This window comes from Piliocolobus tephrosceles, chromosome 4 (assembly GCF_002776525.5).
Source record: "Piliocolobus tephrosceles isolate RC106 chromosome 4, ASM277652v3, whole genome shotgun sequence".
Lineage (NCBI taxonomy): Eukaryota > Metazoa > Chordata > Mammalia > Primates > Cercopithecidae > Piliocolobus > Piliocolobus tephrosceles.
The window spans coordinates 141,607,510-141,634,848 of record NC_045437.1 but is presented as its reverse complement, the minus strand read 5'-3'; the positions used below and the strand labels follow the sequence as shown (position 1 = coordinate 141,634,848).

General features: G+C 42.6%; 1 protein-coding gene across 1 annotated transcript in view; it reads right to left on the bottom strand.

Moving 5' to 3' along the window:
- Nucleotides 1-3,167: 3,167 nt before the first annotated feature.
- Nucleotides 3,168-27,339, bottom strand: part of SH3TC2 (SH3 domain and tetratricopeptide repeats 2) — a 62,917-nt gene continuing 38,745 nt past the window's right edge. The window contains exons 13-17 of the mRNA XM_023227010.2: nt 15,018-15,168; nt 12,700-12,822; nt 10,984-11,134; nt 8,703-8,899; nt 3,168-6,722 (exon numbers count right to left, since the gene is read on the bottom strand). Of these exons, the coding sequence (XP_023082778.2) occupies nt 6,531-6,722; nt 8,703-8,899; nt 10,984-11,134; nt 12,700-12,822; nt 15,018-15,168 (814 nt within the window). The 3' untranslated portion in view covers nt 3,168-6,530. The remainder of the gene's footprint in view (nt 6,723-8,702; nt 8,900-10,983; nt 11,135-12,699; nt 12,823-15,017; nt 15,169-27,339) is intronic.

Here is a 27,339-nt window from a genome sequence, read left to right as displayed (position 1 = left end):
GCTCACCTCAAAGAGCCTCATCCCGCAAGCTAGTGTGATGCCCTGGACAAGGAGTCAAAGGCAGCACTAGAAGTGGCAGCTGGGTTCTCACCTTTAAAATCGTTTTGAAAGCACAGCATCCTTCCCTCTCACTTGCCTCACAGAGTATCTGCTGGGAAGCCAAGCCAAGCAGCCCCATTGTGCAGTTCTGGCCACACATGTTATTCTTGATCCTGCACCATGGCAGCTGGGGAGAATCCCCACCCCCTAAGCAGCCACTTGTCTCTGCTTCTCTGGGGAGAAACACCCCTTAGAGGAGGGTGAACGAAGTGCACATTCCCAGAGCCAGCACTTCCAGCAGCCTCCATCCTCAGGTCCCCTGAGTTCTGGAATAATTAGACAGAGTTGGGAGAGTGAGGGGATACATATCAGGAAATATATGCCATCCCACTGAAGAGAGAAGACCGCCAAGTGAAAGGACCAGTAGCAAAGAGCACCCCTAACATACACACCCTCCCACTTACAGTGTGGGAGCCAGGAATAGATGTGCGTACTAATAATCTACTCAGTTCTGCTTCATTGTGACAGCTACCACCAACTGAGCATTCATACCAAGTCATCCATACATCTCACCTTAATTAAAAGTCTGAGCAGAGGAATAATTGAAGCTTAAAGAGGTAAAGTAAATTGCTCAGGTCACTCAGTGATGAAAAGGAGAAGGAGCTTCAGACCCAAGTGACCCTGAATGTAGGATCAGGGTGCCCGGCCACACCTCTAGGTTTGGCTGCACTTCTCAATGTCAAGGCTTACATGCCCCCAGAGATGAATTTGCTTTAGCCATTTCCTTGTCTATGACATAAATAAGTCTGATATAATTCCGACAGAACTGGGCTCAGGGAAGTTAGTTAATTTGGAGGCCACACAGCTAGTAAGAAACAGATTCTAACCCAAGTATGCCCAACTCCAAAACACATTTCATTGCCCCTACCTGAGCTGCCACGTGAGTGAGTGCAGAGCCCATTCCCTTGAATTTCTTCCTTCTTTGCCCCTGTCCACACCTCTCAATGGGAGCAATTAAAAGAGAAAAAGAGACCAAAACTGTCAAGGTCATGAAAAACAAGGAAAGGCAGAAACTGTCATAGACCAAAGATGCATAGTGAAATATGGCAACTAAATCCAACGTGGGATCAGAAGGAGAACATTAGTGGGGAAAACTGGTGATATCTGAATCAAGGCTGGAGTGTTTTGTTGCAATAGCCAAGTCCTAATGTGTTTTCCACCTCCACTGCTGCCCTAATCCAGTCTCATGCTGCTTCCAGAATCATCTTTCCAAAGCGCAAATCTGATCATGTTTCTTTCAACTGCTTATAACCCTTCTATACATTCCCTTCAACCTCCAGGTAGAATCCAAACCCTCTTTGCTTCCCTGAATCTGCTCCAGCCTCACTGCACTCACTGCTGTTCTCAGAAAACATTACGCCCTGTCCACCCTCTAGACCTTTGCTTGACACATGCACTGTCTGTCAATAGCAACCTGCTGGTCTGCAGTTAGAATTAAGTAGGTATCCTTTTCAGAACTCAGTTTGGATGTCACGTCCTTCCAGAAAGCCCTTCCTGATGCCCGTAACCCTGTCTGGGTAAAATCCCTTCCCCTCAGTGCCCGTAACATCCTGTAATTAACTCCAATCACAGTGCTTCTGATACTGAACCATATTACGTAATATATCATTTGCCCCTTTCCTGTCACCCAGCTGAATCCCCACTTCCCCGCAGTGTGTGCCCAAACCTGGCATTGAATGACACTGACCCTCATCAGAATGAGCTCAGTCCTCCTCCCTGCTTACTCCATTTCTCTGAGTGCGCAAGGAAAAAGTGGTTGGTGCTGGTCTGTCAACTACACTCTCTGCCACTTATTAATCTCTCTGTTTTCAAACAATGCCAGATAAGGCCTAGGCTGGGTGCTTGCAATGAGCAACATGACCTAGCTTGAAGTTAATGCATTGTTTTATTTTCATTGTATTTGCCATTATTTACAGAATTCTGTTTATGGAAAACAATACAAGTTTTTCTTCTATATAGACTAGTCATCCTTCACAAAAATAAGCTAATATGGCCGGGCATGGTGGCTCACACCTGTAATCTCAGCACTTTGGGAGGCCAAGGCGGGCGGATCACAAGGTCAGGAGATCGAGACCACCCTGGCTAACATGGTGAAACCCTGTCTCTACTAAAAATACAAAAAAAAATTAGCCAGGCGTGGTGGCAGGTGCCTGTAGTCCCAGCTACTCTGGAGGCTGAGGCAGGAGGATGGCGTGAACCCGGGAGGCGGAGCTTGCAGTGAGCTGAGATGCGCCACTGCACTCCAGCCTGGGCAACAGAGTGAGACTCCATCTCAAAAAAAATAATAAGTTAATATGAGTAAAAGAAGTAAATCAATTTAGAAAATGTTTTGTAAAGGCTCTTTGGTGCATATCATGATAAATGCTTGCATACACACACGTGTACATATATACATACAACTGTGAAGGCACCCCAAAACAGCAGAAATCCTGTCATTTGTGCAACTAAGTCCTTGAATCATGAGACCCCTGCCTCAACTACCATTGCCTTTGCCACTAACTACCAATGTGTCTGGGAGAATGTTACCCTTCTGTTCCTCAGTTTACTCACCTGTAAAAAGAAGAGAATATAATTGGGCTATAAAAATATATTATTTCATCTCTCCAATACTATTTCTCATCCTGTTCATACAGTATAAAAATAGCACTGCTGAAAAACCCAGAGGTGAGGTTCTTTTATCAGAGGACAAATATCTGAGATGTGCAGAGGTTAAGTGACTTGCCCAAGGTCACACTGCAATCTAATGTCAAAATCAAGACCAAAATCCAGGTTCCCTTTAGTGACAGGCTTCCTGATCCCTCATTCTAACACCCTCCATTTCTGCATATTCCCTTCCTCAAATAAACTTCTGCCAAATGAGGTGCATTATATTTACAAAGAGGAAGAAAATGAACACACACACATACATATATATACACATGCACAATATAAAGGCATCTTAAAATAATGGAAAAGTAAATAAGAAAAGGACAAAAGTAATGTTGGATTTCAAAGTGTTGATACTGTTGGACAGGGAACTAGTATACCTGAAAGCTGAGAAAACATGTTACAGGGTTTTCCACAATGTTGCAATGCCCTCCTTGTTCTTTATTTAGTTTAGATGTAAGGAGCCAGCAGCCACACAGCCCATATAAGTTTTGAGGGAACAATTAGAATAAAGAGGATAACTAGATCATCTTTGGCTATGATACACTTATTTTTTCACAATGTTTAAGTAGAGACCAGATCCAATCACCACCTTACTCTCTGCGGATCATGAAAAAAAGGTAGCATCAACATGTTTCCAAAGGGAATAGTTGGCCCACATTTTAAAAATGAAATCTTTAAACACTTTTTAAAAGAGTTTTAGCAAGTGATTTACATATAGAATGTAGTAATTGCAATGATATCACACAATGTTTTTCTTATTTTTAAAAAAAAAATAGTCTTACCCTTGTCTTTGGAAACATGCTAAACATTTTGATAACTGACCTGGATACAGGTAAATTCATCAGATTTACAGGTAAATCAAAGTGCACAGAATCGGGGAATTTTAGCTAAAATCTCCAGTGAAATGTAACATGAATAGATACAATGCTCTTCACATATGTGTGTATGTGTATGCATATGCAAATGCATATGTATATTTGCAGCAGTTGAGAAAGATCTGTCCAAACAGAAGTTCAAGTCAGAAGACACAGAAGTTTCAATTCATTATATAGCTCAATGGAGGCCAAGGACAGATGTGGTTGCTGGGGAGAGGAAGAATCAAATTAAGTATAGTAACATCCCTCTGTACTCTTCACCCACCAGCCAATGTCAAAAGCCTGGTGTGGTTATGGGAACCGCTCTTTCAGAGAAACAGAAACAAATCTGGCCAGAGGAGAGTGAGTGGTCAGTGGGAAAAGGGAGGGGATCTGTAACCTGAGTCAGATGGGGAATGGCCAATGGCATGGTTTCCAGGGCTATGTGAGCCTTCTTCAAATACATGATGTGTAACTGTTCTGGAATGCGTGTGCCCCTGACTGTCTCCCAGGAATGTTGTTGAAAGGACTATGCATGGGAGATTAGACTGGATAGCCTCAACCACAACATCCCTCCCAGCTTGGGGCTTTTACAGCTTGTGGTGGGGGCAAAACCGCATCTATTCTGCATGGTAGTGGATTAGATAATTTTACTAATTAGACAATTGGAAGCTTCTCCTTCCTGGGAATACTCTCTAGAGTAGACAGCCTTTTGACAACCAACCACATCTCTAAGAGAAAATATGTGCCAATGCATAGACAACCTTGATGACTAGAAGATACAATCGTGGCTCAACTCACCACTCCCATCTAACCCTGCCATACAACTAACCATCTGGTCAGTCCAAGAAGCTAGAAATTAAGGGCAGATGGTCTGATAATAAAAGCTAAGCTGATGGGCATCAGATGCAGGGAATTATGGCTGGTCTCCTTGTGGTTCACACAAGGAGCAAGGGTGAACCACCTGCATCAGGCTTGCTTGAGTTGCTTGATAAAATGCATGTTCCTGGGATATATCCCAGATCTACTGAATCAGAATTATTAGAGATAGAAACCAGGAAGTTCATGTTCAACAACCTTACTAGGTAATAGGTATGGACACTATCTGAGGGTTCTTACCCTGCAGTGGTGCTTCCCATACTTCATGGTGCATTAAAACTACAGGAAAGCTTGCACGAGTCAGGGTTCTGGGATCCAGAGATTCTGATTCAGAGACCATAGGTGGGGCTGCAGATTTTCATTTCAATCTCACAGGTGATGCTGATGCTGCTGGTTAGTGGACCATATTTTCAGTTCGCTATCTTAGAGAATTCCTGATTTCATTATCAAAGAACTCAGATACTGTGGTAGGTCACTTCTGAAATGATCCCCAATGATTCCTCACCATCTGGTATTCAAGCTGTTGATAAACTCCCCCCTCTTGTGGGAGCTGGACCTAGTGACTCACTTATTATGAATTGAATAGGCAAGACCAAGGAGATGTCAATTCTGTGATTAGGTTATGGAAAGACAGTGACTTCCTTCTCTCCTGTTCACTCTGGTTCTTGCTCCTCTTGTTTGCTCCCTCTAGTGAAGCATGGTGCCATGTTGTGACTGCTCCGCAGAGAGGCCCACTTGGCAAGTGGCTGCAGGAAGCCTCTGGCCAACAGCTAGCAAAAAAACTGACTCCTAACAACTGTGGGGGTGAGCTTGGAAGCCCATCCTTCTCTAGTTAAAGTCGAGATAACTGCAGCCCTGGCTGATTGTAGCCTGTGAACCACCCTAAGCCAGAGGGCTCAGCTAAGTCATGCTTGGATTCCTGCCCTGCAGAAACCATGAGATTATAAGCATTTCAGGCCACTCAGTGTGCTATGCAGTGACAGGTCATTAATAGAGATGCTTTGCAAAGCAGCTACCCTGAAATCAACAAGATGCCTTGTAGTTGGGTGTGGTGGCACATGCCTGTAGTTCCAGCTACTCAGGAGGTTGACACTGGAGGATCACTTGAGCCCCAGAGTCTGAGGTTGTAGTGAGCCCTGACTGTACCACTGAACTCCAACCTGGGCAACAGAGGAGACACTGTCTCAAAAAAAAAAAAAAAAAAAAAAAAAAAAAAATGACATGCCTTGGGATTCTCACCCATCTTCAAGTCCTCCATCTCATCTGTCCCCATTGTGGATGAGACAAAATGTGTGTGTAAATGTAACTGGACAATATTTAATCATATATACTATTTATATGTAATTTATGCCATAATTTTCTTAACACTCAATTTCCAAGCCTTGGCTCTTAGAAAGCTTCCCTGGAGCTTGTTATGTGGGAGCACAGCCTTATGGCAGGAGGAAGATAGTGAATCCAAGTCGGGTTTCGTGCTATCCATCTGGCCATTCTGAGACTGTGTCTTTTGAGCTAAGAGCCTGGTGAATTCTCTCCTGCCCATCCCTGTGAGCATGAGGAGTGATACACACTTTGGTTCTGAAGAAAGAAATGGAAAAAACTACAGGTTCCTCTGCTGGCAAGGGGAAGGGGTCTTTCCCTGAGAAAATTGGTGAAGAGCACAAATTTCAATCGGCTTGCCTTTGCACCAGTGCAGTGACTGATTTCCTCACTGGGGGAGGAAGGAAGGTTCCTGGAGGGCAAGATTCCTCATCTTCTCCAGAATTATGTATGGAGAAAGTGCTTTTCAGAGGCTGTTTGTGTGGAAGGCAACAGTCAACTGGTAAAGACTCCAGATGCAAAGCTTGCAACCAGGAATTCTCATCGCTGCACCATCAAATCTTTCTGTGACCTGCAATGAGCCCCTCTCCTTCTAGACTTCATTCTTCTCATTGTAAAATGAGGGGGCTAGGCCAAGTAATGACTCAGACTCTCCCAATGAGTACTTAAGAGCCTAGGGCAGTGGGGTCAGAGTCTGTCCATGCCAAATGTCCAGAGACAGGACAACTTTTCTCAGAGGGCCAGGCCACCGCCACTCAGCCACCGCGCCCTCTCTGAGGAGCACCCAGAAGGGCTGCTGTGCCACAGGGGGCTCTGGCAGATGTTGTCCAGCCTGCTCCTAATGGTGTCCTGAAGCTCCTCGTCACCCAGCAGGACCGCTGCTGCCAGGGCCAGCAGGAAGTACTCAGTGGCATCATGGGCATCCTAACCCCATGGTGTGGGGCAAAGACAAGACAGCATTAGCAAACACTTCCAGGACAGGCTAGGAGGCTGTGCTGGCCCCTCTAGCTTTTTTTTTTTTTTTGCCCAATATCCCATCCCCATCTCCTGAGTCCTTAGGGGAGCTCCTCTCTCCCTCCACTGTGGTCCTTGGAGCATTGCTAATCACAGTGCCCTGCACTCCAGGCACAGAGGTGGTCCCTTACTGAGGCTCAGCCAGTAAGGTGGTCCCTTACTGAGGCCGTCATTGCCCTGGGCACAGTGCTTCAGGGATGTGTACATGACCCAAACTTGGCCTATATCTGCCACTCCCTGGGAGTTTCCACTGTGTCTCAATAAGGAAAAAGGTCCCTCTGAAGTGGCAGGTTCAGAGGTGGACTTAAACTCCCAGTAGCTATAAGGGGAAAAGGCCAAGAAAGGAAGCAAAGTAGAAACATCAGAGTCAAGGAATACAATGAGAGGTGGGGAAATCCCTGATGACAATTGAGAAACAGGATCCAGAGCTATCTGCAGTTAAATTTGTAGCTCAGCTTTCACATTCTTTGAGCCAGTAAGTTGCCTTTTTTGCTTAAGAAAGTTTGAATTTTTTCCCTTTACAATCTATAGAGTTCTTGGTTGACATGATCAGATCACACACTTTGTCCCTGAACCACTTCGTGGGAGCTGTGGGGCAGAGGCAAGATGCCTCTTCACCATCTTGAGGGTCCTTCACTAGCCCCTGGACCTCCCTGCTGGGTAAAGATGAGAAACAGATGCTTCTTTGGGTGAGACTCAAAAAGGCTGCCTGGTTTCCATTAACCCTCATAAATCAGTAATTAATTCAGGCCAGAAGCAAAGCCTGGCAAATAAGAAACGGACAGCAGAGCTGCCCTGAGGGTTCCCTGGGGGCCAAACACAGGACTGACTCAGAAACCACTATATTAAGAGATTAAGGGTTGTGCTTCAGGGGACAGGGACCTCTGGTAAAAGGAAGCCAAATCTAGGGACATAGTTTGAGGGTCAGGGTTGTAACAGAGACTTGCAACCAACACAACTCTAGAAGACACCAAAAAATAAGAAGTTCTGGGATGGGCATGATGGCCTACTACAACTGTAATCCCACCATTTTGGGAGGCCGAGGCTGGCAGATTGCTTGAGTCCAGCAGTTTGAGACCAGCCTAGGCAACATGACGAAACCCCATCTCTACAAAAAATACAAAAATTAGCCAGGTGTGGTTGCGTGCACCTGTGGTCCCAGCTTCTAAGGAAGCTGAAGTAGAAGGATTGCTTGAGTTTCAGATGCAGAGGCTGTAGTGAGCCAAGACTGAGCCATGCTACTCCAGCCTGGGCTACACAGCAAGACCCCGTCTCAAAAAAATAAAGCAAGCAAAAAAGGAAGTTCTAGATTCAGCAAGCAAGAGAAGCAGAGCTAAAGCCCTCTTAAGATCTAAGTATACTTAGTTTAAAGGCCCCATACCTCTTTATCTCAAACATGTTAATATGCACTCACATTTCTCATAAAATGTACTTTTATATTACTTTATAAGAAATGAGTTGCAGTTGACTAGTTGGTCTGTAACATTTTATGGACATGCTCTTAAGTATTCATTTTGATCTTCATTTTAGACCTTAGAGTTGTTTTGGCGTCTTGTATATTTCCATAGGCCCTTGAGAGACTCACAGGCAATGTGCCTATAGTATCTGACAGATAAAGCAGCCACAGACATGGTGGCAAGACAAGAAGAAAGAGGAACCATGGTCTATTCCTCAGCGAATATGGGAGCACCTTTGAGGTCTTCAGCTGGGCTAACTGGAAAGAGCCTCCATGTCCCCTGTAAAGCCACTCCTCACCCTATGAGACAAGACTCCTCATCTTGGCACTCTGGTTTTCTCAGCTCCGCCCCAAAGGCTCCTCATTGCCTTTGGGTCAGGAAGGAGAATGGTTGGGTAGTGGCTCTCAAGAAATCTTGGAAGTCTGGCTCTTACCTTCAGCTGGCAGAAGGTGAGTCGGCCCAGGCGATAATACACCTTGGCATAGTACAGGGCCTCCTTGGGACTCTGCAGCCAGGGTGGACAGAGGGACAGGGTCTTCAGGTAGCAGTCCTCAGCCATCTCATACATGTGCAGGGAGTAGTACACTGTAGCCAGGCGGTGAAAGGCCACCAGCTCCTGCCTCCGATCTCCTAAGAATTGGAAGACTGAGAGAGATACCCTGCAGCCAACACTTTGCATCATTTGTTCACTCATTCATTCCATAAAACTTTTTGAAGGTCTACTAGATGTCAGGGACTATGCTGGGGCATAGCGAATAAGACAGAAGAGGTGCCTGTACTCATAAAGCTTATTGTCTCACATGACAGACATTCCTTAAATAATCCCACAAACAAATGTAACATTACACATGTCATAAATGCTACAAAAGAAAATGCAGGGCTCTATAAGGGTGACTTAGTAGAGGATGGGTGCTGGTCAAGGTTTCCTGGGGGTGATTCTCGGAAGAAAATTTTCTCCTTATTGCAGATGCTACTGTAATGCAGGATTCTCGGAAAGAATTCTTCTTAAGCCCTTTTAATGGGACATGGTGACAAGTCTAGCTTGATGGAGTAGCTAAGAATTGCAATGAATAGCTGTGTATAATAAATGTCTTCCTTACACAAAGGTCTCTCTCTTCAGAGAGCTATCTTGGGTACCACCATGTAGCAGTCTTTCCTTGGCCCCGTTACCCACTGTCAGTCTCAGATAAGCCATAAACACCTGTTCACCCTTAAACCGTGCTTTAGAATGTTGGTTTCTAATGGGTCTATTACTTGTTGTTTGGTGGATTTGTTTTAATACAGAGCGACCTTTTACAGGGAACAAAGGCTTACAATCACGTCTTCGGAATATTTGCAAGGTGACTGTTGGATACCATCTAAAAACATCACTTTTAAGCTTCAAAGAGCCAAAAGCCAAAATTAAAAGAGAAAATCTTAGAGAGAGAAAATTCTCTGATATGGAAAAGTCAACCACAGGGGAAGTACATATAGAAAGGATGCATGCAGCCTCCCTTCAGCTCCCATCCAGTGAGAGATAAAGGGTGCTCAGAGATGCTGCCTGGGGCCTCCAAGGCCTTTCCTGAGATTAGCACACAGTCACTCAGATGAGACCTTATGCAATAAGGAAAAAGGTAGGGAAAAGACAGAAGGAGCTCTCAAGAGTGCAATTAAACACAACAAAGTCCAGTATCATCCACATCTGATGCCCTTGAAAATGCCCAGAAGTCCCTCCTGGAATCATCACAGAATATTCCATTTACCCTTACATCTAATCAAAGCTTCTCTAATCAAACCTGCTTTTCTTCAAACACAAACATTCAAGATGAGGGGTTTTTAAATCTTTTTTATTCTGCCATTTATCTGTTCTGATGACTTTTTTTTTTTTGAGATGGAGTCTCACTCTGTCGCCCAGGCTGGAATGCAGTGGTGCAATCTCAGCTCACTGCAAGCTCCGCCTCCCGGGTTCACACCATTCTCCTGCTTCAGCCTCCGGAGTAGCTGGGACTACAGGCGCCCGCCACCACGCCTGGCTAATTGTTTGTACTTTTAGTAGAGACGGGGTTTCACCGTGTTAGCCAGAATGGTCTCCATCTACTGACATCATGATCCGCCTGCCTCAGCCTCCCAAAGTGCTGAGATTACAGACGTGAGCCACCACACCCGGCCTCTGATGACTTTTATTGTTTACCACTAGCTTTTGACATAAACACAAGATATTCAGCTATGTTCTGAGTTAGGGTAATGGGAACCTGACCTTCATTTACATTTTAGCTTCATGGGAAAGTGCACTTTTGACTAAAAATTAACTAATTCGAAATTTAGGGCACAGTCCTTTTGTAATGGGAATACAGCCTACGCAGAGAATAAAACACCATTTACTTTACACTTGGGAAACAACAGCAACTGTAATATAATAATTAGTGTGGCACAGGCAACACTTACCAAGGACTTACCACATACCCAGCATTGTGCTGTGGCCGTTACGTGGATAATCACTGGTCTTCCTAACAACTACCATGAGGCGGGCACTACTTTTAATCCTGATTTGGTGATGACAAGCTTGAAGCTTACAGAAGTTAGGCAGCTTACTTAACTAAGGTCTCCCTGACAGTTGGCCCTGGGATTTGAACCCACACAGTCTGACTCCAAAGCCTGTGCTGTTATTGCTTTGTTGTCTATCTTTGACTAGTCACCTCTCCCATTCAACACACCCGACAGTGAAGACCACCAACCTGTGACTGTGCTGAGCCTGGCGGCCAGGGTGGCAAATTCCAAAGCCTTCTCAAAGCCTTCGAGGCTGATCTGCAGCTCTGTCAGCTTGTTGAAAATCCGGAGCTCAGTTCTCACCGCCTTCAACCTCCTTGCTAAAGGAACAGCTCCAGCCTAAGAACAGAGGCCCAAGGAAACTTAGTCTAGCTAGGAATCATCAGTGCATACCATAGCTAGGAGGTTTCTCTTCTACAGGCAGGGGTTGGGGAATGGCAGTGGACTAAAACAAACGGGGGTCAGCCATGTTTCCTTGTGTGCCTTTACTCAACTCTCTCCTGGTCCTTGCTCACGATGTTTTGCCCAGATCTTAAAGAAGTAGAGGGCATTAGGCCTCCTAAAATTGGGGAAACCTGGAGCAGAAAAGGCTTTTCCCAAGGTCACTGGAAAGTCGTTCCCTTCTCAGCTGTGTGCTCTCAGCTGTGCATCCCTGTGGATAGCATCCACGGCGCTATCTGTGAAGCACACTTGAGTACACACATATTGTGGGAATATCTCAAAAAGTGGTCATTTCTATGTTTTTATTACGATAGAATTTTAAGCAAATCACTTCATCTTTCTGAAACTTAGTTTTCTCATCTACAAAATGTGTATGAAAATAAGCCCCTCAATAGTCAGAAATGCGTTCCCTGTTCTTCCCCACCCCTAGCTCAGTGCCTGGCACAGACTGGGTGTTTGCTAACGTTTGATGACTGAATAAACAACTGAACAAATAAATAAATGAATAGCTGAATGAATAAAATTTTAGGATCAAATTAGATGAGAATTCCTAAACTTTAGTCAGTGATGAAAAACAATCACAATCTTTGACATATCCGCTTAATAGCTGGACATTCATTTAATTTGTGTTATTCTTAACATCAACTCTTTTTCTTGCCTCATGCTTTGCAATACTATCTGTGAAATGATAGGTTTAATGAGCTCATATTATGTTTTTAATTTAAAAAAATATATATATTTTTTGAGATGGAGTTTCGCCCTCGTTGCCCAGGCTGGAGTTCAATGGTGCTATCTCGGCTCACTGCAACCTCCGCCTCCCGGGTTCAAGTGATTCTCCTGCCTCAGCCTCCTGAGTAGCTGGGATTACAGGTGCCTGCTACCATGCTCGGCTAATTTTTGTATTTTTAGTAGAGACAGGGTTTCACTATGTTGGTCAGGCTGCTCTCGAACTCCTGACCTCAGGTGATCCGCCCACCTCAGCCTCCCAAAGTACTGGGATTACAGGTGTGAGCCACTGCACCCGGCCTAAAAAAAAATTTTAATACATGCTTATTAAAAATATGATCAAACAAAAGCACTCATCTACATAACCCTTTAAATAATCTCCCACCGCACTCCCAGTAGTAAGTGGGAAACACTGGTAAACTCGAAAGTGTGCTGCAAACTGTAAAGTACCATGCACCCAAGAGTTCGAGATGGTCTTAAACTCCTGGACTCAATTATTTTGATGTATTATCCCAGGAAGGATAACTTATCAAGCCTGAGAATGATTAAGTTTATCAGAACCTTCCCTGAGCTCCCCGCTAGATTGAAGAGAGGGTGAGTAGGTGGTCACTGGACAAGAAAGAGAAAAATGAAATACAAGCAAGAGAGGAGAAGAGGGACCCAGGTCGAAGTCCAGCCTGAACCTGCCCATGCCTGTGCCAGGACTTGTCTCAGCAAACTGCACAGCTTGGACTTACTCTGTAGTACTCTACTGCATGATGCCTGTGGCGGGTCCCATTGAAGAACACATCACCTGCTTCTTCATAAAGTTTGAGAGCCAGCAAAGGCTCCTCTGACTTCAGGGCTGTCTGGATGGCTGCCTAGTGGGGACAGAGACAGCTGTTAAAGGCAGAGAGGAGGGCTTCCAGACCTCCACAGGACTGGCAGAGCTAAGATGCAGACCACCTAAATCAATTAATCTTCTGCTAAAGTCCCCCAAATCCTAAATTGGTCTTCACACTCATAAGGCTGATAAGAGGACTTTAGAGGTTCTCCAGTCTGGCATTTCCCCATCCTGGTATGAGAGATTGCTTTTGGTGGTGCTAGATTATTTTTAATGGTATATAGAAAAACATTTTGTTTTACTAGTTAAGTATTTATTTCAACGTGTTTTAGAAAAAAAGAAAAACTAATAGTGCATCCAACCTGCAACTTTAGATAGTATTGTGTAGAATAAGGCTAAGTGTAAAAAAAGCTACATTGATTGGATGTTGAGTCAAAGAAGAAGTAAACAATGGTATAGATGGTACATGTATATAGCAAAACCATGAATTTAATATGTAAATAACTGAAACGGAAAAATAATGATCCAGTTCAACACCTTATACTTTCCAGATGGAGATAGTGTGGCTCAGAAAGAAAACAGAACCTCCCCAGTTTCACGCCAATAGTCACTAGCAAACAAATGTTGGTGTCTTCCATCCCAATACCCTAGTCTCCAGAGCTTCTTTATCCCTAGCAAGCTATTTTGTATTACATCTATACCAAATGTGCTAAGGAAGTTGAAGAGTAAAGAATATACCGCTGCATCTGCAGCACAGTTACAGGATCTCAAATAGCTTCAGGTCCAGAATGATTCACTTCCATGGAAATGACCCTGCACAACATCAGTTAGGTGGCAGCCTGAGACTGGGTGAGGCCTGGGACCTGTTCTGGCCAGTGAACATTTCATCGCTGGGGCAAGATGCTGCAGTTGCTGTGTTATTGCATGGGCAGCTACAGAGAGAGAGGGGGCCAGTGAGATGGAATCCTGGAGTCAGGACCATTAAAACAATGCACAATCGGAACAGTGCCCTCTGGGCTTCAGTCTCCCACAACATGAAAGGAAAAGACTGAATTGTCTGCTCTCCAGAAACGCTTTCAGCCCTTAAATCGCAAGGCAGATGGCATAAAGGCTGAGAGTAAAGGCTCTACGTCACACTGTGTGCAGTTCTCAGCTCCACCACTTACCAGCTGTATCACCTTGGGCAAATTACTCAGCCTCTCTGAGCTTCATCTGTAAAATGGAAATTATAATGGAAACTCCTACTGCATTTATAATGAGGGTTAAACTACATCATGCAAGTGAGGTGTTTAGCAAAGTGTCCCGTACATAGGAAGCATGCAATCAGTGTGATGCAGCCATTATTAAGTCTCAGTAGAAGTGAATCTGTGCAAGTTTATGTGCTAGTATAAGGAGAAGTAAAGAGAGAAAACAAAACATGGGAAAGAAACATAAATTGGTACATTTTTGTAGCCGGAATTAAACATCTTACATATCATCACAGTATTTAATGTCAATATTGTACAGATAGTAATAAAACACTAAAATATCATGTATTAAACATTTACTAAGTTCTGAGCACTTAATAAATGCTTACTGTGCATTTACTACTATGCAAGTGAGATATATAAATTTTTGTTTTACTAATCCTTATGCTAAAAGACAGCGTTCGGTTCCCCCATAAAGAAACTGAATCCCAGAGATGTCATATGGCAAGCCCAAAGTCACACAGTCAGTCCATATGTAATGGCCCTGGGATTTGACTCTAGGCTTTTCTCTCTTCAAAGCCTAGGCTTTTAACCACTACACTGTACCACATCTCTGATATTAAAAGTATGCAAACCAACAAAAAAATAAGAGAATAATATTGTTAATACCCCACATACACACCAAACTTGCCTTAAACTGCAGCAAAACCCTGAAGTCAAGGTGTATGTTGAGCTTTGGAAAGACAGGTATATGTAATGGGACAAGTGACGTTACAGGTGATATGTCAGTCTCCCCTCACATCCTCCCAGGGTGCACATGTATATATGGGTCTCAGCGACTGGCCCTTTGCTACCTGTACTCAGCTTGCCGGACCACCCTGGTTTCCACCATGTGTTCAGGGAGCAGCCCAGTGCTGACCCTCTCTCCATGGGCTTAGGGTGAACATCATTCCTCTCTGGTTCCAGCTGGTCGATTTGGAGGGTACAGCTGCCTCCCCATATGACCCAAGTCAACAACTCCCAGAGAGCTCTGCAGGAGGCCTACCTGCAGGTACAGCTCCACCAGCTCGTCTTCCTGCATGAGGTAGTGGAGTCGCCCCGCCCCAAGCCAGGCCTCGGCAGCCTTGTCTCTCTCCCCCAGGTCAATGAAGATACGCAGGCTCTCCTTGATGCATGTGAGTGACCTCCTGAGAGACCTGGGGACAGACATGAACTTGTGAGGTGCTAGGGCTCAAAGGACCCTCAGGGTCCACTCAGCACAGAATGAAACAGAAGCTCCGAGCGGGAACAGCCATGTCCCACATCACACAGGGAGGTGGGCCTGACTGAATCCCAGCTCTACCGCAATCAGCTGTGTGACTTTGAGAACGTACGGGATCCTTCCTGCTTTGGTTTGCTTACCTGTAAAACAGGCCTATAATTGTGCCCACCTGAGCAGATTGTTGTGAGGATTAAATGAGATAAAACTAGAGTGCTTAGAACAGTGCCTATTACATCCTTGGCAGCTGATGAATGTTTAAAGATCACTTATAATTATCGTTATTACTGATGCATGGTCCATCAACCCTTTGACTGCTCTATAACCTTTTTTGGTGTTATGTTATTGCAATGGTTTGTCTCTGTCCCCACCCAAATCTCATCTTGAATTGTAGCTCCCATAATCCCCACATGTTGTGGGAGGGAGGTAATTGAATCATGGGGCCATTACCCCCATGCTGCTGTTCTCATGATAGTGAGTCTCACGAGATCTGAAGGTTATATAAAAGGCAGTTCCGTTGCCATTTAAGATGTGACTTTGCTCTGCCTTTGCCTTCAGCCATGATTGTGAGGCCTCCCCAGCCATATGGAACTGTAAGTCCATTAAACATCCTTTCCTTTATAGATTAGCCAGTCTCAGGTATGTCTTTATTAGCAGTATGAGAATGACCTATTACAGTTACTAACACAAAGTAGACACCAAACGCATACCTATTGAGTGAATGCATGAATGAGTGACAACAGTGGTAACTTTAAGTCATCAAAAAGATTTTGATGTTTTGTTTGTAAAGAAAATCAAAGCAGGGTGAAAGTTTTAACAGGTTGCTGCTTAACGGGTGCCCTTTAATTATTTGGAAAATTATATTTTGTAGAAAACTCTCCCTCCACGACAATGGAGGGACCAATGAAGAAATGAGACATAGGTAATATATTTTCTCATAGACGATTCAGTATTCAAAAACAAGGAAAGAACACTGTGCATCATCCAGATAGTAGTTCTCAGTCCCAGCAACAACTAGAGTCACCTGGAAGCATTTTAAACTTGTACACTGCCACACTCTTTCCCAGTGTGTTGCAACGTCGTGATAGCCTGAGCACCGGGCTCTCAGAATATGGCTCAGGCACAAGCACTGTGTCTAAGTTCTCCATGTAATTCTGTCGTGCAGTTTGGCTTGAGACTTACCAATCTAGTCCAATATTCTTATTTTATAGAAGAAACAAGCCCAGAAATTGGAAATAACTTACATATGTTTGCACAGCACATTAGGGGAAGATCCAAGGCCAGAACTCCCTTCTGAGTAGCAGCCTAGGACTCGTCCCATAACACTCATATTTCCCAAAACATGATTTGTGGCCCACCTGCATCAGCATTTCTTAGGGACCTTATTCAAAGCACAGAACCCCCACCCCAGAACTACCTCAGACTGACTGAAAAAGGTTCATTACAGTTGCAATCCAGGAACCTAACACACCCAGGTTACGCTCCTGCACAGCGAAGTTTGAGAACCACTGCAGCAAACCATGCAACTCTTCCCAGAAACACTGATCATCATCAACCACGTCTGTGGACACTTAAGTAGAAAGTTCTCAACAAACGTGGTTACCACTTGATCACAGACCTCTCAGCCGCCAGGCCCCTTTGTGCACCATGAGGGAAACAAGTACTGCCCTCAACTCCTAAGGCCCAGATCCTTATTGGCAATGAGGCAGCTGTTGGCCTTCTGGAGAGAGTGCCAGGTATTTGGCCCTTGTAAGAAATAGAAAGAAAAAACTCAAACTTTCTCTTCTGCCCTGCTCTTAACATGAGATTTATTGACATCCCAGATGGGCCCTGGCCACCCTTTCACAGGTTTTAAAATGTGAAACTTCCTCTGAGAATGCAATGAGCTGAAAAACTCCACACCATGCTGCAGTGATCACCAACCTCCTCAGCTCAGCTACAGTAACCACAGGCATCTTTCACTATCGGAAGCCCTGCCTTTCTCTCCCCACCTTGTACCCTGCAAACTCAAGCCAGGTTCAGATTCAGCAGGCCTGGCCTCCACAGCTCTCCTCACTCTCACTGGAGCAGTTGATGAGGATAAGACCCATAAATCTCATCCTCATCCTATTTCCTGCTCTGTTTTTTTTTTATATTACCATTTACTGTCCTGGGATGCCCTTGGGCTACTATAGTTGTTTTCTCCAGACCTTCAGGGAACAAGATTTAGGTTATTACAGACAAGCCAACTGACAGAGCCAGCATTTGCTTCTTGTACTTTCTCCCTCTGAGTTCATTATGACTGTGGAACAGAGGAGATCTCTATTTCTTTCCAAGAAACACCCCATCAGGGGAAGGTGAGACTTACTGAGACCTGGTGACTCACACAGCACCATTGAGACTCCTTGCAAATGGAAGATTTTCCAAAGGCACTGCCTCTCACCAAGACTTGCACATGATCTATGATCTCCAGTAAGAAACAAGTGCTTTTGTGGTCCAAAACTGGGCAGTAGTCCAGCTTCCTCGGTTCCTTCCTATCACCATTCACCCCCATTACTTTACATCTGCCAGTGGCCAAGCAGTGTCACCTACCAGTTGAGCACCAGATGGCCCAGCATGCCAATTCCTCCAGCCACCACCCACAGACTCTAGGTTTGGTTTGGCTTCCAAAGCCAAAGAAGCAAGGAGCACTGCTGGTGGGCCAGCACTGCATCAGCCTTGTGTACTTCTGGGTCTCCTGTGCCTGTGTTCCAGATGTTATCTCCTCTCCTTTCCAGTCTTGATTCATCTCTTTCTCTCATTTTTCCTGTCCTCAAGTTCAGTCTCTGGGGCTAAGTCTTTGTTTCTTCTTCCCTGCCTGAACATCAGCCACGAGCCCATGGCCAAGTGACCCCAATACACCTGCATTTCCAGACTTCCTCTTACCACCCCCTGCTGGGGCTTCCCAGACCCCTGCCCTGCCTGGATGAGTCTGTCTGATCTCTGTCCAAAGCCCAACCTCTGCTAATTGGTCTTGTCCTGTTTTTATGATAAAGGTGGCCAAAAACTGAGGGCTGACTCTGTGTGAGGCGTTGGGTATATACTTTCAGTAGGTGTTTTCTCATTTAATCCCCACAGAAACCCCAAGCCATTAGAATTCTCCGTCAATTTTGCAAATAAAGAAATCCAGTAGGATGTTGTTGTTTTGATTTGTCTTTTGAAACGTATCTAAGTTTTCCTGCACGTTTCCAAAGCCTTATTTTGAGCTCTCAGCTGCTTCGTCTTCTAATAGTAACAATGGCAGTATTATTACCGGACATCTATTGAGCACTTAGTGTGCACTAGGTACTTTACATGCAAAATCTCATGTAATCATCACAACAGCCCCAAGAGATCAGTACTATTATTACATTCATTTTACTAATAGAAAAAAAATAAGACTTGGTAAGAGTAACTATCTTGGACCAAGTAATAAACCCTGTTTAAACCAGGATCTAACTCTCAGAGTCTGACCCAGACCCTTACATTTACACCCTCAAGCAGGGCCTAATTTCTGGCTCAGATATCAGCACTTGGGAAGACTTGTTTCATTTACCACTTTAGAAATCCTGACATTTTAAAAGACATAAGCTATTTTAAACCTTGAACAAAGTTTCCTCATGTGTGAAACTGGGGTGGTAGTGTACATTATAGCCTTGTGATCAGATGAGGACATTTCAGGAAAAGCAATTGTTTCCTTATTTACAACAAAAATGAGGAAAGAATTGCTTCTGTGTTAGGGATTGACATATTAATTATATTTTTTAAAACATAGAACTTTTTTCAGTTCCAGAAAAATAAGAAGCATAAATATAAGAATAGAAGCCAGGAGCAATGGCTGCTAGGCTACTGTTGTATTCACATGCACAGAATTAATCATTATTTTGAGAGGACCTATTATACACAAGTCATCCCTTCTTTCTAAAAATAATAATATGTACATCCTTTGTGGCACTTACCACAATTTATATGATACCTTTAGTGGCTATTTATACGTTTATTTTCTGTACTATTCTGTTATTGTGAGCTCAGGAACTATTATCACCCTTGTTCAGTTTTTAGCACAGTGCCTGGGCGATAGTAAATGCTCAGTAAATATTTGTTGAATTGATTTAATAGATTTAATAGAGCCACAGAGTTCTCATGGACCCCATCTGGCTCAGTTCTATGGCCAGTCTGTGTTGTGTCACCTCAAGACAGAAGACAAGACTCCCTAAGATCCCTCCCATTGAGAGATTGCAAACCTTTATCAAACTAAATTCTGTAGTTGTCCCCTGGAAGGCAGAGAAGGCATGATCCTGCAGATATTACACAAAGGGAGAGAAAAGTGTCCCAGAGTAAAAACCTGAAGGCTGGGACAAAGTTTTCAATATCTACCTGTGCCCCGCCCCCCCACAACCACCCCCATCCCCAACACACACACACCATAACCCACTTCTAAACCCTAGAGAAAATCTTTCAAACAAGAGAAATTAAAATCAGTAAAAAGGCAGCATGAGATCGTAAAATTGAGAAGTCAAGGATCTGAGCTAGTACCAATGAAACCAAGTGATGAAATTGTCTGGACCCTCTGTGGCAGGCAGGGGACCGACTGATGACAAACGAGGTCCCTCCATACAATTCTACAAGGTTGCACTCTATAGCCTTCAATACCCATTTCTTTTGTCTAAGGCAAAAATTATTGGCTGGGTGGACAGAATACATAGAGAGCTTAAGACTATGCATTTTAGATCAGGAGTTGTTAAACTATGGTCCATGGGCCAAATACAGCTTTCAATCTGCTTTTGTAAATAAAGTTTTATTGGAACACAGCCACATTTATTCATTTATGTATTATCTATTTTCATACTACAACTGCAGAGTGGAGTACTTGTGGCAGACATCATATGGCCCACAAGGCCTAAAACACTTACTATATGATTCTTTATTTAAAAAGCTTGCTAACCCTGCTCTAGATTCACACTGTTTGGATATCAATGCCTGCTGGGAAGCCTCGTGCAAGTTGTTTGGCTTCTTTAATTCTCAATTTCCACAATTCTGTCTACTTCACAGGGTGGTCCTGAGATTTACATATGGCTTAGCAAACAATGCATGCTCACTGAAGGCTATTATGGCCATCATTTTCACTACGGATGTTCACTGTACAGTCTGGATGCCCACTGCAACCCCCCCGCCCCCATGCCCACCAACCTCCATATCTCCTTCTAGGGAAGAAGTTGAGTCTTCATTGCACCTATATTAGTCCATTTTCCCACTATTGATAAAGACATACCCAAGACTGGGTAAATGATAAAGAAAAAGAGGTTTAATGGACTCTCAGTTCCATGTGTCTGGGAAGGCCTCACAATCATGGCAGAAGGTGAAAGGCACGTCTTACATGGCAGAAGGCAAGAGAGAGAATGAAAGCCAAGCAAAAGGGGTTTCCTGTTATAAAATCATCAGCTCTCATGAGACTTATTCACTACCACGAGAAGAGTATGGGGGAAACCACGCCATGACTCAATTACCTCCCACCAGGTCCCTCCCACAACACATGGGAATTATGTGAGCAACAATTCGAGATAAGATTGGGGTGGGGGACACAGCTAAACCATGTCACTACCCATAGCCAACTGATCACCAAAACCTGTCTGTTAAATCTACAGAATGTCTTTCAAATGTGTCCTGACCTCTCCATGCCTACTGCTATTCCCTCCACCTAAAACCTAGCCTTCTCCACTTTTCAAAATATTACTTATCCTTCAAGGGCCTCCTCAAATGCTACTGCCTTGATAAAGTCTTCCCTGACAGATCACCTCCATCCTTTGCTTGAAAGCATTGTCTCCTTTCCCTCCAAACCTGCCCCTACAGAAGCCTGCCGCTTCTTCCAGTGAACACTTCCTGCCTTTGCTTGCTGTGGCTTTGAGCTTTGTGAGAATGCAAATCCCTAGAGGGGAATTTAGTTGAAGAAATCTGTCCATTACATCAAGACCTACTTAATAAATTCCTCCTAAGCAATCTGTGCCAGGAAAAAAATTGCTCCAACAGATACATGTGTTTATGTTCTTTTGTCAGACAGTGAGAACCTCATACAGCTTTCCCCTTTTTACTCAGCTACCAGGAAGCTTAGTGCTAATTTACAGTAACCACCTCCAGGTGCATAGAAACACCCGTTTATCTGCATCTGTAGTTGGTCTTTGTTCTTTTATATTTTTTTTAAGTGTTCTGTAGGAGAAGGTGATTTACACATGCTAAATAAATACAGCATTACAGCATGTTTTCTTCGTTGAACTGGCCATTCTGCAAAGGGACAATGACCTTATGTGTACAGGGGTTTCCTCTAACACCTAAAGTATTTCCCAATCTTCCATTCAGTATCACTCATATTAGTGGTAAAGCAAAAGTGGATATTTATTTCCTCCCAATTGTACAAATAGTAATCTTGGAGTTTAAAACTATAAACTATTCAAATTAAAAATCCCAATCTAGATCAATTTACAGAACAATGGAGTAAAAATTTCTAAAAATTTACTCTTCCATAAAAGCAATGAGAACAGGCAAAAATTATCTAAATAAAATTTTTCAGAACTCTGGATATTAACCAAAGGTTTGCAAGGAGTGTTTATTCAGGAAAACGGCTGAATCTTGTTATGAAAGTGAGCTTCATTGCTTTTCAACTTGCCTTAGAGACATCTTGCTTGTCCCTAGCTCTGTGGTACACTTAAAAACCAACAGCCTCACAATAATGGTAGCTGGAAAAACCAGCAACCTAGCAACCACTGGACAATGAGCTTGAAATCCCCCAAAGTTCCATCCCCAGGGAACTGTTACTGTTTGATCTGTTTGGAAGTTCCCTGGAAGCCTCTGCTCACAGGGCTTGTTTTCATTTAACCTCACTCAGCGCTCACTCAGCGAAGAACAGCCTTTTCCCTGAGGCATATGTCAAAAATAATCAGCAGCAATTGTTTAATATGGTCACTGCCTTAGGTGGTGAAAACATTTGGAGCAAATAAGAAAAGGTCAAAAAAAGAAAACAACACACACACGAGAGGAAAAGTTGGGAAATGAGATGTCCATAAAAAGTTTTAAAAGTTCTAACATATTCTTGGGAATCTAGAAGACCCACATGCATGTGCAGGGCTGTGGGCATGACCAGGAAACGGCTAAGATTTTCATTTTTTTAAAAAAAGCTAATTATTACCCCAGAGTAACCATTAAGAAAATAACTGAAAGAAATACAGGATAAGAAATAACAAGGAAATGAAAATAATATACAAGAAAAAAATCTATTTAACATAAAAGAATGCAGTAATGGAGAAATAGAAAAACAAAAAGATATAAGCTATTAATATAGAGAAAAAATAGCAAAATTGCAGACGTAAATCCTGTCTTACCTGTAATTAAATGTAAATGTATTAAGCACTCTAGTTAAAAGACAAACATTGAAGAATAGAGAGGAAAGAAAATGTTTCTACTATATGCTGCCTACAAGAGACATACTTTAGATTCAAAGACACAAATAGACTAAAAGTATAGACCATGTTAACAGTAATCAAAGAGAGCTAGAGTGGCTATGCTAATATCAGATAAAAAGATCAAAATTGTAATTAAAGACAATGAAGGACATTTTATAATGATAATAGACTCAATCCATCAGAAAGGCATAATTATAAACATACATGCAGCACCTAATAACAATGCCCCAAAATACATGTAGAAAAAGCTGACAGAATGGAAGGGAGAAATAGACAACAATAATTAGAGATTTTAATGACACACTTTCAATAATGGATAGAAGAACTAGCCATAAGAACAACAAGGAAATTAAAAAATTTAATGAGACCTAAAAGATATTTATAGACTACACCAAACAACAACAGAATATACATTCTTCTCAAGTTTACATGGAACATCCTTCAGAATAGACCATAAAATCTCAGCAAATGTAAAAAGAATAAAATCATACAAAGTTTGTTTTACCACCACAATGAAATGAAATTAGAAATCAGTAACAGAAGGAAATTTGGAAAATTCACAAATATGTGAAAATTAAACAACATACTCCTAAATAACCAGTGAACTGAAGAAGAATCACAAAGGATATTAGAAACTACTTTCAGATGAATGACAATAAACACAGCATACTGAAATATATAAAATGGCATAGGCACAAAACTCAGAGGAACATTTATGGCTGTAAATGCTTATATTAAAAGAGAAAAAGATCTCAAATCAATAACCTAATATTCCACCATAAGACATGACACAAAAAGAACAAAGTAAACCCAAAGCAAACAGAGGAAATGAAATAATAAAGATGAGAGCAAAAATACGTGATATAGAGAATAGAAAAAAATCAATAAAGCCAAAATTTAATTTGTTTAAAAAAAAAAATTTTTTTTTTTGAGGTGGAGTCTCACTCTGTCACCCAGGCTGGAGTGCAGTGGCTGAATCTCAGCTCACTGCAAGCTCCACCTCCCGGGTTTACGCTAGTCTCATGCCTCAGCCTCCTGTGTAGCAAGGACTACAGGCGCCCGCCACCTCGCCCGGGTAGTTTTTTGTATTTTTTAGTAGAGACGGGGTTTCACCGGATTAGCCAGGATGGTCTCGATCTCCTGAACTCGTGATCCACCCGTCTCAGCCTCCCAAAGTGCTGGGATTTAAAAAACTTTTTTTAATGACAGAACTTTGGGTAGTCTGATCAAGAATAAAAAGAGAGAAGAGTCTCAGGAATTAAAGTGGACAATACTACCAACTTTATAGAAATTATAAAAAGATTATAAAAGAATGCTATGAACAACTGTATACCAACAAATTAGTTAATTTAGATGAAATGGACAAATACCAAGAAAGACAAAAACTACGAAAACCGCTCCAGAAGAAATAGAAAATCTAAACAAACCTATAACAACTAACAATATTGAATTAGCGATTTTCAAAAACAAAACAAAAAAACTCCTTACAAAGGTAAGTCAAGACTTAGAAGTCTTCGTTGGTGAATTTCATCAAACGTTTAAAGGAGAATTAACGCCAATCCTTCACCAACTCTTTCAAGAAATTGAAAAGGAAGGAATATTTCCCAACTCATTCTATGAGGGATCAAGAAGTGAAAAGACAACCCATGGGCTGGGAAAAAAATTTGTAAATCGTATATCTGATAAGGGACTCGTATCCAGAATACATAAAGAATTTTTACAACTCAAAAATCAAAAGACAAACAACCCAATTTAAAAAATGGACAAGTGAATAGACATTTCTCCAAAGATACGCAAAGGGCCAGAAGCACATGAAATGATGCTCAATATCTTTAGTCATTAGGAAAATGTAAGTCAAAACCACAGTGAGATACAGTTTCACTCCCGCTAGGATGACTAAAATTAAAAAAGACAGACACTAACAAGTGGCGGTGAAGATGGGAGACATTGGAACCCTTATGCATTGCTAATGGGAATGAAAAATAGTGCAGCCACTTTTAAAAACAACTTAGCAGGTCCCCAAAAGTTTAAATATAGAATTATGGTGTGACTCTGTAATTTTGCTCCTAGGTCTACCCAAGAGAAATGAAAATACTTCTTCACACAAAAATTTGTTCATGAATGTTTGCAACAGCATTATTCGTAATAGCCACAAAGCAGAAACAATTCAAATGTCCATCAACTGATGAAGGAATAAACAAATGTGGCATATCAGTACAACAAAATATTATTTGGCCATAAAAAATAATGAAGTATTGATACACGTGACAACATGGATGAACCTTGAAAACACTATGCTAAGTGAAAGAAGCCAGACACAAAAGGACAAATACTGTATGATTCCATTTATATCAAATGTCCAGAATAGGCAAATCCATAGAGACAGAAAGTAGATTAGTGGTTTCCAGGGTTGGAGCGAGGTTGGGTGATGAGGAGTGACTGCTGATGGGTACAGGCTTTCTTTCAGGGGCCATGAAAATGTTCTGAAATCAGATAGTGGTGATATTCACAACTGTGTGAATATACTGAAAACTAAATCGCACACTTCAAAAGGCTGAATTTTATGGTGTGTAATTAAACCTCAATAAAACTATTAGTAAGTAGTTCCAGATCCAGCTCAATTCAGGAAACTCTTTTATACAATTTTTGAATAGTCGGTCTCCGTTTGAATACTTGTAAAGGCAACAAGCTCACTCTTACATAGGGCAGACTGTTCTGTTTGTGGGTATTTGGATTGTTTTTTCTAACCACTGAATTCCCCAATACCTGCCACAGTGCCTGACACAATGGAAGGGCTCCCATAGTGTGATAAAATGCTGGATTGACATTTCACAGTGATATTTTCAAATGAAAAAAAGCAAGTAAGAGAAGAGTATATTATGTAATAGAAATTTTATCTTGATTCCATTTATGTAACTAAAACATGTGCATATTATATTTAATATATCTAATATTTAAGATAGAAAATATGTATCATATATAATCTTTAATATGCATGAAATATTCCTTCATGGGTATTTAAAAATCTTTAAGTAGTTACTTCAGGAAAGTATCAAGGAAAGGGAAGTTGGAAGGGAACCTTTATTTTTCACCTATAACCTTCAATACTAGTGTAATCTGTTTTTTTGTTTTTTTCTTTTGAGACACAGTCTCGCTCTGTCACCCAGGCTGGAGTGCTGTGGTGTGACCGCGGCTTGCTGCAACCTCCGCCTCCCAGGTTCAAGCAATTCTCCTGCCTCTGCCTCCCAAGTAGCTGGGATTACAGGCACCCACCACCATGCCCGGCTAACTTTTTTGTATTTTTAGTAGAGACAGGGTTTCACCATGTTGACCAGGTTGGTTTTGAACTCCTGATCTCAAGTGATCCACCTGCCTCAGCCTGGTTAAAAAGGTATAATGCTTTTTAACCTTAAGCAACTACATAATTTTAGAAAAACTATGTTCCTCACGAAGTAGAATATCAAATCTCTGATATTCTACTTCACTATATGTAATTTGGTTCTTTATCAGAGGAGAATCCCTAAGAAAAGACACACCGTGTTCTGTGGCTAATACCGTATAGGCCAGTGTTCTCAAAGGGCTGTTGGAATGGGCAGCTGAGGTTCCACTCATGGCACTGTGACTACTGTGCTGGTCACTAAAGACCAAAGAGCCTGCCTCCAAGCCGCAAACACCTTTCTTTCCTTACCTGAGCCCTAAGCAAAGGGACCACGGACTCCCCCACACAAAGCTCCACCATTCTCCATCATAATCATCAGTAGCCATGTCAGCATACAGCTTCAGCTCAAGGGCTGTGAGCTAGTGGACTAAGTTACTCACTAATGACTTGGCTACTCCAAACACACATGCACCATATGTCTCTTCTGTGCCAAGCTCTGTGCTAGACATAATGTCGGTCCACAAGACCTTCTGAAAATACTACAAAATCTTTCAAACCCTAAAAGCCGAGGTCTCTGATTTCAAAGGCACCCTAGAAAGCCCACAACTTTAAGAATCTGCACCAAAAATTCAATACACTTTGGAAGCAGCAGGAATTCTAGTATGAATATTCAGTGTCAGAATAGCATAACTAGCTGGTCCCAAACTCAACGTTTTATACCTGGAAGGTACCTGATTCAACTTATCTTTACAGACAGAAGGAGACCAAGAAGAAAAGTGACTTATTTAAGGACATGTTATTAGGTCATGGCAGGATCAGGTTTTCTGGCCCCTAATCCAGTTTTGGTTGCTCTTCTGCCAGCTCTGTGGCTTCTGACTCCCTTCAGTAACTTCTTGGGCCATCTGTAGACCCATCCCTGACCTCCTCTCCATCACCCCCATCACATCAGGACAGTGATTCTGCGTCCTGTCTTAACTAAGTCCTCCGTGGTCCATGCTAACAGCATCCAGGGCCTTCTCTCTGGCTTCCCCCTTAATATTTCAGTGGGTTTAGGCATCTGGAGTGGAGAGCTGGTGAGTAAAGGATGGCAGTGGGGTAGGTGATGTCTGGGAATATTGAAGACTGAGTTTGCCCAGTAGCCAGAGGTGCCAATAGCCTGACACATATTTGGCACTCTTGCTCCTGTTCCTTAGAATCCAACTTTTCCGGAGCCCAGTCCTACAATACCTCACCATGAGCATATGACTATGTCATCTCAATAGTTAATTCAAGCCTGCCT